This window comes from Erigeron canadensis, chromosome 9 (assembly GCF_010389155.1).
Source record: "Erigeron canadensis isolate Cc75 chromosome 9, C_canadensis_v1, whole genome shotgun sequence".
NCBI lineage: Eukaryota > Viridiplantae > Streptophyta > Magnoliopsida > Asterales > Asteraceae > Erigeron > Erigeron canadensis.
In genome coordinates, this window is record NC_057769.1 from 8,829,622 (window position 1) to 8,849,155 (window position 19,534).

The following is a 19,534-nucleotide window of genomic DNA, read 5'->3' on the forward strand; positions in this document are numbered from 1 at the left end:
ATTAGCCAACTATGTAACGACGATTATGAAGTTTCGTATTTTTATATATACTAGCTAGTTATGAGAAGTCATTTCTTAATAAAATAATTATTTAAAAAAATAAAACCAATGGTTCATTCCGGAATATGACATCTACTAATTGACATAAACAAAGGAAACTCAAGGATAAAACCAAACGGCAAGTTTATTTATTATTTTGTTTTTTATTCTAATATTTGTCCTATGAAAACGATGTTATATTTTATGTCTATTGAAGAAATATCGAAACAAACATGATTTCAAAAATAGGGGTAGGATTCATATGAGTTTTGTTATAAATATAATCAGAGCAACAAGAACCAAGTGCATGTACGTGTACTATGAGTTATAGTATCTAATTTTAAGAGTCATTTGCTATATTTTTAGGCTTTTAAATGTATAACAAAATACTACTACTATTGGAATTGATATATCTACAACAACTTTTAGCCATCTACAACAATACAAGTATCATACAGTTGTACATTGTGCAGTAAAATATATACAATTGTTGTCAATGGCTAAAAAATGATGTAGATATAGATTTTTAAAAGTTTTAAAAGATATTGATTTTAGATTAGTGTATCACAATATGATATAACATGTTATTTATTAGGTTATCATTATCAAAATCTTATGTTTTTGTTATATGGTATCATCTGTAATATACTAGACTATGTTTTTCATGTAATAGTTCACATGAATACGAATATACACTATAAATAACATTGCACTTATCCATACTTTCAGTTATCGTGATCAAATTATAAAAATTTGTCCCTTTTTTGGTGTGTGTAAAACTATATTAGACTAAAAATGTGTAAAATTATTCACACTAAAAAATGTAAAATTTACAATCGAAAATTATAGGCGTGGATTTTTATATAAACAAAACAAAAAACGTAATATTCTCGATTTAAACACTTTAATAATATAATATATTACTCTTATTTTAAGGGTGTTATTGGATTGTAACACTACAAATTTTTAGGCGTACAATAATCTATGACGGACACTCAGACAGTGCTTATGTTTGTCAGTAACAAAACGCATATAATAATCGTTCGAAGGGTGTTAAGAGGCCCATGGGTCTTCAAACACTTGAATATTTAAACATTGGGAGTCCAGTTGGAGAGCTTGGATAAAGCCCAACACTGATTTTAACTTTATTAAAGTCCTCTCACTTTTGACATTTTCTATTTTCCACGTTTGGGGATTGCAAATCTTACTCTATGATAGTATAAATAGTTTTTATACTATCATATCATATCATATAGATGCAGAATGTGGCGATACCGAAATTTTTGTGGTTGATACAGACCGTTCGTCATGTTTTGCTTCGCGAAATATTTTATTTCAAGAAGTTAAACTAGTTAACTTACTTCAAATGTCAAAAACGTATAAAAAGTTAAATTTATTAGACTATCTCCGGTTTACAAATCTTTAAAATCCTTACTACTTTTAATTATTACGACGATGTATACATACGCATAATTACTTATTAAAACTAGCACGTTACTCGCAATGCAGCGATTTTCGTGGCGACGACGGTGTGGTGGTGGAGGACGACTGTTGGTAGTAATGATGGCGTCGAGTGATGTTAAATAATTGATATAAAAGTAATTTATTTAAAGGGTTAATGTTGATATTTTTTTAAAAAAAGGTTAATAGTGCTATATACTCATTAAAATAATGGTATTTTAGTCATTTTTCCATGTAACTTTTAACATGAGGGCTATATTCTTTATTATATAACATACTAGCTAATCAGCCCGGGTTTAAACCGGGACGCTTAATTAAAAATTTAAAACCAAAAAATATATAGAAATATGTATGTAATTTGTTGCAGTACATTATAATTTGATACAGAGATAGTAACATACTTGTAAGATGAACGTTAATATATAAAACCGATTAAGGTGATGAAAAAAATTTAAAAATAACTATCATAAATCAATGGTAGATATAAAACTAAAATTAAAGAGTTAGGATACAGTCGATTATTTTTCATATTAATTTAAAAAAATTAAGGTTGAAAAAATAATATGAAAAAAAAGAAATTACATATTGTCTAATATAAAAAATAGTTTTTTGAAAGAAAAGAAAATATTTATGACATCATATATTTTTAAAATTCATTTAGGAAAAAATGATGTTATGCCATATAAGTAAAAAGTTTCTTGAAACAATTTTGTTTTATTTATATAAGAGATATAAGAGATAAGTATAGATATAGATAATAATATTATTGTATAAAATGTAATTATTACTCGTAATAAATAAACGTAAAAACAAGTTCAATGCTTAAAACCTAAACAAATTGATTATTATTAGTTTATTATCCTTATTTTTTGATATATCTAATTGTAACCATTAGAATTAATTTAAATTGTCAAATATTTGGCGTATACAAATGCAATGTTTTTTAGACCATCGTGTATTCGACAACTTAGAGGGGTCTATTATAATCAAAACATTGACTAATTTGACTAAATCACATATGAATATTAATATAATACAATATAATAATAAAATAACAATAATAATATTTATTAATATAATAATAATAAATTAGATTAGATTAAACAACTAAAATTCAGAATGAATTGACAAATAAGCTAAAATATTATGTGACACTTAACTAATAATGTCAATTAAGCCTAAAAATATACTTCCTTTTTTCGAACATTTTGTTGGTCTACACCATCGGGGAAATCTCACTGTATAATGATGAAACTTTGCACGTATTCTAGATAACAAGATGTTGACCATTAGCCGTTACAAGTATTTAGATGGAAAAACCCCAAGATTTTGTCATTTCAAAGGATCAAACTCAAAACTTTAGATAAAACCGGAGTGACTCTGACCATATGGGCTAGATAGGAAAGATAAGATATTGCTATGAGTTAAGTTTCTTATCTTTATAGACTAATCAAACTACAAATTTGCTAAAACATCGAGCGAGTAAACTCAAACGGAAACTAGTTTCTCAGGTGAAGAAAACTATAAAAAAAAAAAAAAGTTAAAAAAAAACTAGGAAAAAAAAGAGTTCGACAATACCAATTTTTTAATTAAGAAGCTTTTTTCTCAAAAAGATTATTGGATCTAGGGATCGGGTCTGGCCGGACATCGTCCATCTATATATAATTAGATGGATGTTCGCGTGTTGTAGCGGCTAAATGGTGATGGTTTTTGGGATTTATGGTTGCAGTGGTAATAGATTGCGGTGATTGATGACGGTGGATGATAATTGTGAGATATGTGTGTTATATTTGTGTGTGTTCAGTGTGGGCAGAGGAGAAGAAAGTGGGAAATGAGGAGTGTGTAGGGTTTTGTTTGTATACAAGAGTATTTTGGGTAGGAAAAAATGCTGAATTGAGAACTCTCAATTTTTATTATAAGGGAGTATAGATATAGATATAGATATAGAGATGAAGGGTTATTTAAGAACTCATAAAAAAAAATAACTCAAGAAATTATTCTGGACCACATATTTCTCTTATCTTTCTCTCTCTTCAATTAAATAATAAAATTCATCCAAATCATCCAAAATGTTTTATCTCACAAACCGTAAATCGTTAGACGAAACAAAAAGTATGAGTCGTCTTAAAATTTCGTCCTCTTTCATTAGAGATCCAATTTGATATATATATTTTTGACGACTTTTTAATTTTTGTTTCTTTCCTTTTGTACTTCTGTACCTACACACATGTAGGATCATTATTTTTATACGTAAATTAGTAAATGAACATATGTACACAACAATGAAGGTTAAGGGCGGAGCCCATCAATTCATGGCGGAGCCATGACGGCTAAGGGCGGAGCCCGTTAAGTAGATCACCCATCATTGGTCACCCTCTATGACCTATCACCCTCTATGACCTATCACACTATGACCAATCACTCCCACCAGCTTTGGTTTATGAATATCCTTAAGGGCAAAACCCGCTCCGAATCATAATTTTTGTTCAACATACACATGTGTAAGTACCAAAAAGAAATCGAAAATTAAAAAGTCATCAAAAGTATATCGAATTGGATCTCTAATGAAAGAGGACGAAATTTTAAGACTACCCATGCTTTTTGTTTCGTCTAACGATTTACGGTTTGTGAGATAAAACATTTTGAATGATTAGGATGAATTTTCATATTTAATTGAAGAGAGAGAAAGAGAAAAAGAATGTGTGATCCAGAAGTTCTATTTTTTTGAGTTCTCAAAATAACTCACCCCTAGATATAGAAGTATAGATATAGATATAGAAGTATAAATGTATAAATATATATAAACAAAGTGGATGTATATAATCAAAGTATAAATGTGTGGATACCACTGTTGGAATATATAACTAAATATCATTATTCACGAGTACGCAACGGAAGCAAATAAAACCATGTAATCAAATAATTAACTTTGAAATAGGATTTAGGAATACCTTTTAACGTAGATGATAAAGTGAAGAACTTTAAAAGGATTTGAAGTAAATCCCTCTACGATCGCACACTAGACACCTCTTATATCGTATGCTAGTACCCAGATCACGAACCGAACAACCCTTTGTTTTTATCCCTAATAATCGAACCAACCAAAAACCCGAAAACCCTTTTTCTTTGTGGTTCGGCCGAAGCCAAGAGAGAGGGAAGAGATGAGAGAATTAATGTGTGAATTGAATGAAAAACCCTTGAATTAAGCCCTCTCTATATAGGGAATAATTAGGGTTTAATTAGCTTAGAAAACAAGTTAAATCAAGGCTTAAAAAACCTTGATAGAACCTCCCCCCCTCCCCCATAGGAAAATTAAGGTCCAACACTACTTTTCTATTTTCACATTTAATCATTCTTCTAATTAATTTAAATACAATTAACCCTTTAACTTATTTAAATTAATAATATAGAGTTACCGTGTCTTTTTGTGTGACCCCGTAGGCTTAAATCATTTTCGGACATACATTCATTTTACGTGATCATATACTAACAAAATCATTACAAGTGGTAAAATTAGAAGAGATTGAGTACCAGCTTTACATGTTGGAAGTTTCAAGTTCAAGACATGAGAAAGACATTTAAAGGAATTTCACAATAAAAGTCCTTCAATGAAGCAAGTTTGAATCCTGCAGAGGGGGCAAAGTTTTTCCCAATTAAATGTCGTTTCTTCAGGTGATTTAGTTGGAGGTTTTTCCTCGTACTAGGTATTGTGGGTGATGAGACTTTCTAGTGTGGACCCGGTTAAGACAAAGTAAGGTAGATCCTTTGTTGCGAGCAAGTAATCCATACTTTTCAAAAAATGATTAAAAAAGAAAGTTACTGGAATATGCATGTAAAGTTTTGATAGTTTCTAAGAGGATTTTAAAGAAATCTTTTAAAAGGAATAATCAATTTTCAAAAAAATAATAATAATAAATAAATAAATAAAAAATGGATTGATAATCCATTGATAAAATATTTGTAAAGGTTTTCATAAGTTTCAAGTCATAAAAGTTAATACCAGAGTCAATTACATTTTACATTTTCATACCTAGCTTTGGTATAGACTAAAAATTGAGTATTGTTGTTTGTATTAGGGATAATTTGCTATTAAAAAACAAGATCAAAAAGATCAAAATGGTCAAGAAGTAACATCATATTTCAAGAATTCAAAAAGTCTATATATGTTACCTTATAAAATGTTCGTTCTTGTGACTTCCACAAACATATTTGATATTTACACCCATTCTCATTGAATCGATCGGAATGAAAGGAAACAAAAGAAAAATCTTTTTTTGACAAGTATATATTTAGACTTAGATTTTGATTAAAAAAATAATTTTTTTTTTGAATAAGTATCTCTTTTTTCACATTTATTTTTAGTAAATATTATTATTTTATGTTTTTTTTCTCCTTAATTCTAACTTTCTAAGTTATTATAGAAGATTAGAAGTTAATCACAGAAATGCTCCTTTGTGGTTAATAGGTTATAAAGTACAATCTTTTGTTTCTATGTTTTTTTATAGTGCTAAATTTTTCAAATATTTTTGTTTTTAATTCAAAATAAATTATGAGACTATTTTTTTATGGAAAATGTTAAACAAAGCCCTTAGGACTTTACTTAACATGCATAAAAAGGTTGTACGTTTTTATATCAAAAGCTCACCCCTGGTTTATATGGTAAGTGTACAACTATTTAATGCACCTTAACGAAAGCCTTTTGGACTTTGTTTAGCAAAACTCTTTTTTAATACATCTAATATCTTGCTAGTTGGTATCTTTCATTTATAATATTTCCTTTGACCATTTAAAATAATAATAATAATAATAATAAGACTGTATTTTACCTTATTAAACAGTAATGTTAACGGATGTGTTTTGCGTTTGGACTATTTTTTTAGAACGGCAAATATAATATTAATAATCAACCATTTAGTAAGACATTAGTTATAGTACCCGTGCGTTGCCGCGAGATACGCTTTCTCCATGAAAAAAGTTAAATCGTAGTCATGTGAAAGTTATTAAATGAAAACATGAGAACCCAAAAATTCAGTGGCAAGAAAATAAACACGAAAACTTTGATGTGGGACAAATGTAAAACACGATGTATATAAAAGACGAATAAAAATAGTCAAAACCAAATGTTTAAAAGTAAAATCGTAACCAGGTGAAAGTTATTTGATGAAAACTTGAGAACACAAAAATTTAGTGTGAAGAAATTTAAAATCGAAAACTTTAATGTGAGGCAAAAGTTATAAATGAGAATCCAAATATCTAGTGTCAATAAAATAAAATTGAAAACTTTAATGTGGGGCAAAAGTTGAAAAATATAGCTTTTTAGTATACTATAAATGAGAATCCAAACATTTGGTGTCAAAAAAATATAAATGAAAACTTTGATGTGAGGCAAATTTAAAAATGTTATATATATAAAAAAAAATGGATGAAAATAGTCAAACAAAATGTTTAAAAAATAAAATCGTAACCATGTGGAAGTTATTTGATGAAAACATGAAAACCCAAAAAAACAGTGTCAAGAAAAAAAAAACGAAAACTTTGATGCGGGACAAATTTAAAAACGTTATGTAAATAAAAAGACGAATAAAAATAGTCAAAACCAAATGGTGAAAGTTAGTTGATGAAAATATGAGAACCCAAAAATTTAGTGTCAAGAAAATAAAAACGAAAACTTTAATATGGGGCAAAAGTTAAAAGATAGAAAGTTTAGGAGGTTAAAATGAAAAATGCTAAAAATTATTACATGCTGTAAGAACTTGTACATTCTACGCATAACGTTAAAGCTTGTACATTTCACGCATAAAGTACTTAAATGAAAATAATCAAAGACCAAATGTTTAAAAGTACACCCGTAACTATGTGAAAGTTGTTTGATGAAAACATGAGAACCTAAAAGCTTAGTGTCACGAAAATGAAAGTGAAAACTTTGACGTGGGATAAAAGTTAAAAATAGAAATTTTAAAGGTTAAAACGAATTTTGAATTTTGGTTAAAATTTAAGAGGTTAAAACGAAATTTGGTTAAAATTAGTATGTGCTTTAAATGCTTGTACATTTCACGCATAAAGTAGTTGTGCGTTTATATAAGTTTTTAGTATATATATAATTAGTAGTTGAAAGTACCAAAGATATAAAAAACTCAACAACGAACTAACGTAAAAATATATCAAAACTCTATAGAAAACAATAATTATAAAGCTCTAAAGAAATCAACTCACCCCGAACTAATCGTGCCAATCAACAAACAAATGCACCACCAGCCTCATCTAGTAGCCCAAAGGATTCGCTTTTCAATCCTCCCATGAAACTGAGAGCTTCCATTTTTTTTTTTTTACAGTATTAATTATCCAAAGTTGAGTAGTAGCAACAAGTTAGATTAACCAATCAACACTACCAGCATTCGCATTACCTTTTGGACTATTGATGTGTGATTAGAAACGATAACCGTATGACTTTGACCATGATAACTTATTAGAAACGATATATACCTTTTTAGAATTTTTAAAGAATTAAGTAATTAATTCTAGTCAATGATGAGTTGTTATAGTAGTTTGGTGTTCTCGTGATGACCTATAGGTCTCAGGTTCAAATTCTTATTTCACCAACTTTGATATACAGGTAGTCCTTTTATGAGGGCTTGACTTGGATATACCAGGTTCAAAATTAAGGGGCAGAGTTTACCCCTATTAATTGCCGTGTCTTTGGACGGATTAGTAAGGGGTTTTCCCCCATTGGGTATTTGAAATAGGCATTTCTACTTCGAGGAAGCTCTCTAGCAGCGGACCCGGTTAAGACAACGTAAGTTAGACCTCTCGCTGTTGAATCGCGATACGAAGTTTCAAGCGAAATTCACCTTATAAAAATACTCGTAAATAATAATAATAATAATAATAATAATAATAATAATAAATTCTACGCTTTAAATTAAAGGTATTAAATGTAGTACGGAGTATTACACATATTTTATGGCTTTTTAACATGAGTTGTCACGGTAATATCTCTCCAGTCTTTTCAGTAAAAAATTACTCGCATATATCTTTCTCGTCTTCGTCTTAGTCCTCAAACAACGCTGCTCTGCTACCATACCAAATTTACAATCCCAGGTCAATTTTATTTATTTACTTAATTACCATCCTCATCAACTATATACTTTCTTCTTTTATTTACTGCTTTCTTGTTTCTTGCATTTATTTTTTTTATTTGTATTAATCGTATTGTGCTTTCATAATCTGTATCTATATATATGTATGTGTGTTTATATAAACATTATATTAAAGCAGATATAAAATCTTGAACACCCATTTGCTTAACTTTGATTATTCACGTGGGATTCACAATTACTTTGAATTTTGTGTTGGGTTTTCTTCATTAATATAGGTGTTTTTATTTATTTGTTTGACATGTTATTTAATGTGCTGTTTTACTGTACTATTATTGATTTTTGGGTTCAGGAAGAAGAAAACAGATCTGAGTTTGGTTTTTTGTACGATTTATGATTCGTAGTAACTCGCTTTGTTCTCATTTAGTTCTTTTTTTATATATAGATTTGACAAAATTTCTGCATCTGAATAAGTATTATGTTGTATGTATCCGACTTGACCTTTTATAAATTGTAACTTGTCGACGTGTCAACTTATATGGTTGTTAAGTCAACAAGAGTACTTGTTATAGACGAAAAAACCGAGTAAATACAACATCAATAAATTGAAACTTTGGCAAATAGAAGTTTTGAGAGTTGGATTCATGATATAGAACAATGGGCCAAGTTTAATACATTTTTAAGCACTTAAATTCGATGCACTAGAAAGAGTCAATGAACTAAGGAGAAAATTTTGTATAGAGAATGCGTTCTTTAACAGTCGTACGTAATTTTAAGCATTTGAAGTTGGGTGTTTAGACAATCAAGTAGTATTAGTATATTTGTTCTTTTAGGAAATTGAAGCTAACGAAATAAATCTCTGATTTGGCTGTAGATAGATGGGTAAAAAAGTGGAGGATGTTGATAAACGTGTTGAGTGGCTCCATCACGAGAAGTATTCTGCTTCTTATGATGTTTTTGGAGAGCCACAAAAGACTGCTAGAATAGGAGATGAATACCAGGCGCAAATCCCATCTTTGTTGACAGAGAACGAACGTCTGCAACTCATAGCATTACCAGTTTGTCATGATTTCAAGACTGATGTTCAAAACCCCTTTGAGTTTGGCCTGTCAATTCCTGTCAGTTGGGTTCAAAATCAGCACAAGAAGTTGAAAAAAAGTGTGAAATCTGCAGAGGGTAAATCTGGTGTTTTAGGTTCCAGAAAACGCAATTATATGCTTCCCATTCCATGTACGTCTAATGAAACTTGGAGTAAGAATGAACATGATAGTTTTCTTCTGGGATTGTATATATTTGGCAAGAATCTTCATGCTGTAAGCAAATTTGTTGGGAATAAAGGAATGTCAAACGTAGTATCGTATTACTATGGAACATTTTATAGAAGCAAAGAACACAAAAAATGGTCAATTTATTGGAAGAAAAGAATCAGAAAGTATTTGATACCTGGAAAAAAGATCTTCAAAGGGTGGAGGCTGCAGGAGCTTTTGTCTCGCTTACTTCCTAATGTATCAGACAAATGTAAAACTCGTTTGACACAGGTATTCATCCTTCTGTCACATATGCATAAGATTTTTAGCTGTTGTGATTCTTTAATCGTTGGATTAAGAAATCTTGCATTTAGATGAAAAGCTGAAAGCTAGTTTTTATTATCGGGATCCTTTTCTTTTTCCTTTCTTTTCAGGTCAGAATGTTTGAGGAGGGGAAACAGACATTTGAGAATTATGTATTCGCCTTAAGGGATATAGTTGGAATAAATCTTCTTGTAGAATCTGTAGCTGTTGGGATAGAAAAACGAGACCTTACCAGCAAGATCAGGAGACGAGTTACAACGAAGAAGTTGTGTGGGACTAAGCATCTTAAGACAGAAGAACTTGTTAGCATATTAAAGGGTCAAATGGGATTAAGCAAAGAGGGATTAACCAAAGCAGGATTGAATGATCTCTTTTGGGAAGCTGTGTGGCCTCGTCTCTTAGCAAGAGGATGGCACTCTGAACAGCTTATGAACAACACTTTTGAGAACTCGAGAAATTGTTTGGTGTTTCTTGCACCTGGTGTAGCAAAGTTTTCCAGAAGGGACTTGGTGAAAGGAAGTCAATATTTTGACTCTTTTACTGAAGTCCTGAATAAAGTTACCTTTGAACCAGAGCTGCTTGAGCAGGAACCTAACCAGGATGGGGTCGTTGAGCCACAAGCAAATCAAAGCTCGTGTGAAGGCGTGGTTGAGCCACGAGCAAAGCAAAGCTCGTGTGGTAATCAAGATTTCATCAAGTGCACAATTGTGGATACCAGTTTGGCTGGACTTGTTAAAGTAAGGAAACTCACAAATTTACCTGATTACAAGCATGTGGATATCCAAGCGTCGTGCAGTGTTTCTGGTAATACCGAATATAACTCTACAGAAGGATCTCCAAATGAAGGTGTGAAGCATAACACTGCTGAAACCCATGGTGTTGTTGATTCATTTGACAGTGAAATGGTGAAACATCTGGATCCACTGGTTTCAAGAACTGATAATGAGAAAAAGGATCTTTCAAACAATAGCCAACCAATAAGAAAGTTGAAGGTGAGGCTAAAACCACAAGCAAAACGCCACCGAGTTAGTAATATTAGAGATGATAACCCGAGTGATGAAGATGAAGCTATGGAAGACCCATGTTCTAAGAAGAAGCGTCAGGGTTTAGTGATTGACTTAAACAACCCACGAGTGCCTTTAGTTTCTGATGTTGATAACTCATCACCTTCAACAGAACCGTTGGATTTCTCTGAAACAACCACCAACCAGGCTAAGTTGCTGAGCCCTGGTGCTAATGGTCAAAGGCAGGGTACAAGAAACCGTCCATTAACTTTGAAAGCATTGGAAGCTCTTGCAAACGGGTTCCTAAACCCAAAGAAGAGAAAAAGTTCAGAGGACAGGACCCCCAGACGTATTCGTGGTAAACTTGTATTGAATTGTGATCCAAACTACATTGAAAATAGAGTGGATGGAGTCTCCTAATTTGACATGACTCATGAGCATACCTTGAAGTTTAAACCAAAAAAGCTTTCTAGTATAAATTTGGTTATAGTGATCGATTTATATTGTTATATATAGATATAGATGAGCCTATTGAGTGTCCTAGATAGTGTTTCTTTATTACATACATGATACATCAAATAAAGTTTTCATACCTTGTATTTTAACTGTGGATTATATTACGGTTACAATGTAGTGTACAGTTATACTCTAATTTGTCAAATTAACAGCACCGCTTCATATACCATTCTATACTCAAGTATAGAATGTGATCGATGTATATCATTACTCTTCAATATCCAAACTTGTAGGGCTATGATTCTCTTTGTGTTGGTCATCTCTCTAATGAGGCCTGAACCAATCAATCAATGCTTACTGGGAAAAATGTAAAACTAATCCATATATATATGCAGTAGAAACATTTGGTTTATATTAGTTGAGAATTTGACTATATCTATATGAGTTAGAACATGCTGAAGGAAAGGAGGCTGGAGCCATCGATGCGAGTCGCAAACCAACTATGTTCTTGATATCATAAAAAGAGCTGGTTATATCTTCTTTCACATTTTTTTGCCAGTAAGCCTGGCATGACTCAGCCAAGACATTCGATCCGTACCAGAATTGCCCTCCTACTCCTCCACCTGGCTTCTACATAAACTTAAAACACTTGATTATTAAAACCTAAAGCTGAAACTAAACCCATAACATTACATATGGTAGCAAAATCTTTCAAATACAGCAACAAATTTTACATTGACTGCTCAAAGTATCGAAAAAGAAGTCAACCCCAAAACAAAGAAAAGGGTTCCTGAAATTCTGCGTCCAACCTTACATCCTTATCATACCCATCCATGGCTTCTTTTCCCCCTTTTTGATAAATTACAAGTTCAATTTGTAAGTATTTTTACTACTTAAAATGTTTTATAATGTTTGTGTTTTGTTTGTAAGGAAATAAAAGGAAAGGGACTGAAAGATCAAGTAAAGGACTGAAAGTGACAAAGATGGAAATACAAGATCAAGATTGAAAAGTGAAAGAGCATATAAACTCACATTATCTTAGATCTAGGGTTAACACCTCATTTGATACCAACAAGTGCGAAAGCCGTTGCTTCTTGCTTTCGAGGCCAAGCCTACGATATTGATATATATCTTCTCTCTAATATGTTTTGATTATAATTTTTTGTTCTTGTTATGGAATCTGGATATTCTCTTAATATCCAAAAGGTTGTGTAATAATAAATCTTAATCAATTTTCAAAAAAAAAAAAAAAAAAAATCTTAATCTTCATAATAATAATAAACAAAATAATTTGTTTGCTTGATTTGGTTATTGGTTGAAATCCATTCATTGATTGTGTGTTTGTGTTGAGATTTTACATCTTATAACCTCCAACTACTAAACAAAATATCCAAATAAACAAACAATGACATACTCCGACAAATTACAAACAACCCACAAAAATTAACCTAGATATATACATACAGATACATAATTAGAAAAATCAAATATAATTAGTTTACCATATCTCCAAAGGATATTTAAAACCTTGTAAATGAAAGCATATGAAAATGTGAGGTTATGGTGAAATATGAGGTTAGATTTTCATGGAAGAATGATATGTGGATCTTCATTGTATAAAAGATAAGAAAAAAAGGTAGATATTTTATTTATTAGCTTTAAATACATCATGCATATTAGTATATACTATTAGCTACAGTAACCAACCTCATTTAGGTGGATTGACCATGGATATTTTCTAAATTTACTAGGTGAGTTTTTCCCAAGGTCTTAAGTTTGAGTCTTGAGTTTCTCATCTCAAGGTATTTTCATGAGTAAGGGGTTGGAAGTCCAGTAAATCGTTGGTTAAAAATGTCTTTAACACGTCCAAATCGAAACTAACTTTACACAAAAATAAAAAATAAAAATGCTACATTAGTTATTACTCACATCCAAAAGTTACTTTTATATATATATATATATATATATATAATGTGAATAATGGTGGAGGGAATAGGGTTGTAAACAAACTCAACAGTTCATCAACAATTTATGAACCGTTCGGGAAGAAGTTCGTTTGTGTTTGTTTGTTTAGTTAAATGAACGAACATGAACAAAACTCTCGTTCGTTCGTTTATGTTCATAAACATTCGTTTGTTTATGTTCGTCTGGATATGCTAATACCTAATCAACTATACCTATAAAAAAAGGCTAAACATAAATATTCCTTTTACGTATACATATGATATATATTATATTAGATATATGTATACAGTTTATACATATTAATGTATATTAAATTATTAATACCTACTACTTATATTTTAATAAAAAGTTTAAATATAAATACTTCTTTTATATTAACAAAGTGTGATCGTGTGATATTGGGCTTCAAGTTTAAGCTTTCAACTTTATTTTTAGGAAATGAGAGGATATAAACCTCTTTTACTATTAAATAAATGGTGTATATTTGTATCATAAGTATGAATATTCGTAAAACTACTAGCCGAGGATATTTAGTAATCCTCAATTTAAGTTCTAATACTTGTAACTATATGTTTGTTTATTGTTGTTCGTTTGTGCTCGTTCATTTGAGTTCGTGAACATTCGTTCGTTCACGAACATAAACGAACGAACATGAACAAGTTATTATATTCCTTTATCCCTTCGTGAGCCGTTCTTTAATAAAAATGAACACGAACAAGGTCTCGTTCTTGTTTGTTCGATTCGTTTATAACCCTAGGAGGGAATGTAAATAAGGGTGGAGGGAGTGGTAACTTTACCCTCACCGTACCCTCAACTCCTAACAATCACATGATGCCAACTTATTTTTAATCCTCTTACCTCATATCCTCTCTTTTTAGTTCTGCTTAACACTATAGTTTGTAGTCTACATGTGTACACGTTTATCTTAAACACGTCTACCTCAAAGAAATTTTTTTTTTTATCAAATACTTTTTTCTCTTCAATTATCCACACAGTTTCTTATTTCCTTAAATAAGCTTCTACTAAGAAAACACAATCTTAGTTTCTTGGTTTATATCGCGCACACACACCAAAATACAAACTTTATCACTATTTCTCAACATTGATAGAACATTTTATACTACTATTAAGGTTTAAGATAAATAATGGTGTTGTAACTGGTGATTCACCAGAAAAGTGTTTTACAAGAAATTGGTACTGAAACGTAAAGAAATAGAAACATAGAGAAATAGATTTGTGTTTGTGTATATATGTGTCTTTTTTTCTCTCTTAAAGCCATTATTTTTAATTGAAAATTTGGGGAATTTATTGTGTTCAAATAGTCAAGAACGACTGGTGAACTATGGTCATTAAAACTGAGTCCATGATACCGTGTAGTAAATAAAGAGCCAGCGGCGGAGAAGCAGTTGAAACCTTGGCCTAACCATGGTCTTTGTTGCTACTGCCAAGGTTTCAATAGCTACTCCGCCATTACCTAACTGTGGCAACATCAAAGTCCACAGTTAAGCCAAGGTTTCAGGGCCCACTCCACCGCTGGCTCTTCAGTGACTACACGGTTTCATGGGCTGGTTTTAATGACTGTGCTCATTATGCGTTCTTGATCGTTTCACAATAAATCCCTCAATTTTCAATTAGAAAAAAAGATGATGGCTTTAAGAGAGATATAATGGGACATACATACACAAAAATAAATCTCTTTCTTTTTGTTTTTATTTCTCTAGTTTCCGCACCAATTTCTTGCAAATCATTTTTCCGGTAAATCACTTGTTGCAACAACATCATTAATCTTAGACCTCAAGTGTTGTATAAAGCGTTTAATCCATGTTTGAGAATTATTGATATAGTTTGTATTTTGTATATGTGATATAAAGAAAAAATTCAGATTGTGTTTTTGTTTGTAGAAGCCTTACTTTAGCCTATTGTTTTGGTGTTTACAATAGGCTTAAATATCACTAGCTTCATTACTATAATGGTCATAGTCTCATTATTTTAGGAACATTACTATTAGTCCTAATTATTTTAGGCATTACTTTAGTTCCATTACTATTAAGAGACATTACTTAGTCTGCCTTAGATAGCTAATCATGTCACTATAAAAATATTATTATCAGGCCTACTTATTTTAGGCATTATTATAACAATCTTCTATTGCTTGTATCCTTAATTTATATCCTCCGGTGCAAACTATGCTTCTTGGAAAGATCAGTTAAATTTGACTCTAGGGTTCCTAGACCTTGACTATGCCATTCGCCATGATGAGCCCGATGCTATTGTTGCAGATCAAAAGGCAGAATATGAGAAATGGGAAAAATCGAATCGCTTGTCACTAATGACGGTCAAGAACTCCATTCCCCTTGGTATCCGAGGAGCTATTCCAGACTCTGACAAAGTCAAAACTTACCTCAAATCTGTTGAGGATCACTTCAAGGGATCGTCTAAGGCGCATGCAAGTAGCTTAATGCTACAAATGCTTACTCTGAAATACGAGGGAACCAGCGGTGTTCATGAACACATAATGAAAATGAATGATATGGCAAACATGCTTAAGGCTCCTGAAATAAAAGTCTCTGACAACTTTCTTGTACATTTCATAATGACCTCATTGCCTGCTCGTTTCGATGCCTTCAAGATTAACTATAACGCTATGAAGGACAAATGGAAGATGAGTGAATTGATTGCAATGTGTCAGCAAGAAGAGGATCGCCTTAAGCTGGTGCAACCTGAGGCTGTTCACCTTACTACCACTGCTAAGTCCAAGAAGCGGGAGGGTAACAACAGTAATAAGACTGCAAATAAAGTCACAAAGACCAACCCTGGTGTAGTTGCCTCTAGCTCTAATATCTCGACAGGCAATCCTAACTGCAAATTTTGTCATGCCAAAGGGCACAGTCAGAAAGATTGCCCTAAATTCAAGGAGTGACTAGCTAAGAAAGGTAACGTACTTTATGTAATATTTGATTCCTTTATGACTGATGTTTCTGTTAATACATGGTGGGGTGACTCTGGTTCCATGGTCCATGTGACCAACTCAATGCAGGGATTCCATATAATCCAGAAGCTGCCAAAAGGCCAAAGAAAGCTTAGAGTTGGAAGCGGCGATCTATTAGAAGTCGAAGCCATGAGAACTTTTAATTTACATATGAGCACTCGAAAATGTATTAGACTAATAGATACCTTATATGTACCGAGAATTACTCGGAACCTTGTATCTATTTCTAAGCTAGACCTTGAAGGTTATGTAATAATTCATGGTTTCGGCAAGATTGCTATTACTCATAATAATGAATTGCTTGGTCGTGGTTTCTTGGATGGATTGTTGTATAAGTTGGAACTAGATCATAATTTCTCACAATCTTTGTTGTCTTTTAATGTCAATGATATAACTAAAACAAAGACAAAATCACCTAAGCAACGACAGAATTCCTCCATGTTGTGGCATAAACGTCTTGGCCACATCTCACGAGATCGCATGACACGACTCGTAAAGGACGGAATCTTACCTTCTCTTGACTTTAGTGATTTTGAAACATGTGTTCAGTGCTCAAAGGCAAAATGGCTAAAGGGAATAAGAAAGGAGCCACCAGAAGTTCCAATTTGTTGGAAATAATTCACACTGATATTAGTGACCCCTATCCCGCTTCCATTACAGGACATATATCATTTATTACATTTATTGATGATTATTCACGTTACATGCACCTATATCTGATTAAGGAAAAGTCTGAATCCTTACAAACTTTTATTGATTTTAAAACTTTAGTTGAAAATCAACTTGATTGTAAAATAAGAGTTGTGAGATCAGATAGAGGAGGTGAGTATTATGGTAGACATACTGATGTTGGTCAAGCCGCTGGTCCTTTCCACGACTTTTGTAAGGATCATGGCATAATTAATCAATACACCATGCCTGGTTCTCCTCAACAAAATGGTGTTGCTGAAAGGAGAAATAGAACCTTAATGGACATGGTAAGAAGTATGTTTGCCAACACTAACTTACCTACTTTCCTTTGGATTGAGGCCTTAAAAACAACTGTTCATACAGTATACTCAATAGAGTTCCTTCTAAATCTGTCCCTAAAACTCCTCATGAGATCTAGACGGGTAAGAAACCGAGTCTTAAATATATGAAAGTATGGGGTTGTCCTGCCGAAGCTAAAGTCTATAACCCTAACTTAAAGAAACTTGATCCTAAAACTATTACATGTTTCTTTGTCGGTTATCCGGATCACTCAAAAGGTTATCGGTTTTACTGTCCTACCCACACTACTCGCATCACTGACACGCAGCATGCCACGTTCCTAGAGAACTCAGAGATCAGTGGGAGCACGACTGTAACAACCGTCACCTGAGCGTTCGTCTGACTCTACTCTTCCGTTCGAATAAGGTTAGTAACTGTCAAACATAAGTCTACAGACGTGAGTTTTTATGGATTAAAGTATGATTAAGACATGTCATTTTATTGTATTCTAGTGTTTTAGACTTTTTAAGACTTGGTGCGAATGTTTGAGAAAGACTAACTGTTTAATAGAAATGCCTAAATAAAGACTTAAAATACTTTCGTGAGTCAAATATGGTCATGTGACTAGTCGTTGTGTTCGTAATTCAAAAATATATCATAAAATATGGTCAAAATATTTCTATGACAGTCGGTGTTCGTCCGGTAAGCAAAAAGGACTAAAACTGTCAGGCGTTCCGTTAGTCTGACGGACCTCCCCTCCCTTGACTTTCCCTATAAATAGAAGGCCAAGCCTTTTTCCCTATTTTCCTTGTTTTAGTCGTTCACATAGCTACACACACGCTCAAGGTTTTCTTTCAAGAATTCTAGCAAAATTTTCTATTGATTTTCGGTTCTAAACGCGTGTAAATCAATCAAGGCTTCAATCTTCGATCAAGAAACAAGTGAATATTATCTTTTTCTTCATCAAAAACTTGTGTAATTTATGTTCTTAATCTCTTTAATTCATTTTTATATGTATATATATGTTTACCTTTTCGGTTCTTAACAAAAGCTAAGTGAATCATGTCGTTTGATTGTGGATTGTGCATCTTTCGGTTACATTTGTGTGTAAGAAACGAATTGAACCTTGATTAAGGCTTTGATTTTACATATTATGCATTCATGTAATCGGTTTTGTGCAACTACGTATTGAAGATATTTTTTACTTGGCTAAAAGACTCAAAAACTAGTCGATTTCGTATCCTATATCAAGATTTGTGCAATTGTCAATCACATTATGTATAAAATCGGTCAAACATCACCCTTTTTGTACTGAGTTGTGTAACTTTTGTGCATCAAAGATCCATGGGTATGAATTGGCTAGCCATAATCTACATCGTTTTACCAAAAATTGCATTGAAATCGTCGTTTTTGCTTAAAATGCGCCCAAATCCGACCCCGAACAGGTCTAGCTCGACCTCTGCCTGGTCTAGCTCGACTTAGGCAGGTCTAGCTCGACCTAAACTAGATCTAGGTCGACCTCTTCTGGTCTAGGTCAACCTCTCATAGGTTTTGTCGCTTAAACGTCTCGTAAAGTTACTAGTTTGACCCGAAATGACTTGTTTTAACTCTCGGACCCTTAAGTATTGGGAAGAACTCATTTTGACCTCTGTACAGGTCGAACTAGACCTTCCATGGTCGAGTTCAACCACTTCCCTACTCATATAATCAATTTCTTTGGCCCTTCGTGTCCATACGCGCTTAATCAGTTCTTAAACTTGACTAGTTTTCTCAAAAACTGTAGTTTTGGTCCAATTGATTAACGTATGATTAAATGGTTTCAAATTAATATTTTTGGGCTGTAGTTGGTCGAGTTCAACCATAAGGTTGAGCTCAACCTCAACTCGTTTCGATTTCGTAAGCTTTTCGGTTAAAATCTCCGGTTTCGTCTAGTTTTGATTAAATTCGAGTAAAACTTATTTTGGGCTATGTAATGATTTCAAATAA

The 19,534-nt window shown here is 32.3% G+C and overlaps 1 protein-coding gene across 1 annotated transcript; it reads left to right on the top strand.

Moving 5' to 3' along the window:
- The first annotated feature begins 8,528 nt into the window (after positions 1 to 8,528).
- On the top strand, positions 8,529 to 11,774 carry LOC122581982. Its single transcript, XM_043754316.1, has 3 exons — positions 8,529 to 8,598; positions 9,469 to 10,132; positions 10,276 to 11,774. The coding sequence occupies exons 2-3, from the start codon at positions 9,473 to 9,475 to the stop codon at positions 11,587 to 11,589; spliced, it is 1,974 nt and encodes a 657-aa protein (XP_043610251.1). The 5' UTR covers positions 8,529 to 8,598; positions 9,469 to 9,472; the 3' UTR covers positions 11,590 to 11,774.
- The last annotated feature ends 7,760 nt before the right edge of the window (positions 11,775 to 19,534 follow it).

What these genes read in the sequence shown, in the direction of transcription:
- LOC122581982 (XM_043754316.1), top strand. Translation starts at nt 9,473, where the DNA reads ATGGGTAAAAAAGTGGAGGATGTTGATAAACGTGTTGAGTGGCTCCAT. An exon ending in GTAAAACTCGTTTGACACAG is followed by an intron (nt 10,133 to 10,275) that starts GTATTCATCCTT and finishes CTTTCTTTTCAG; the next exon opens with GTCAGAATGTTTGAGGAGGG.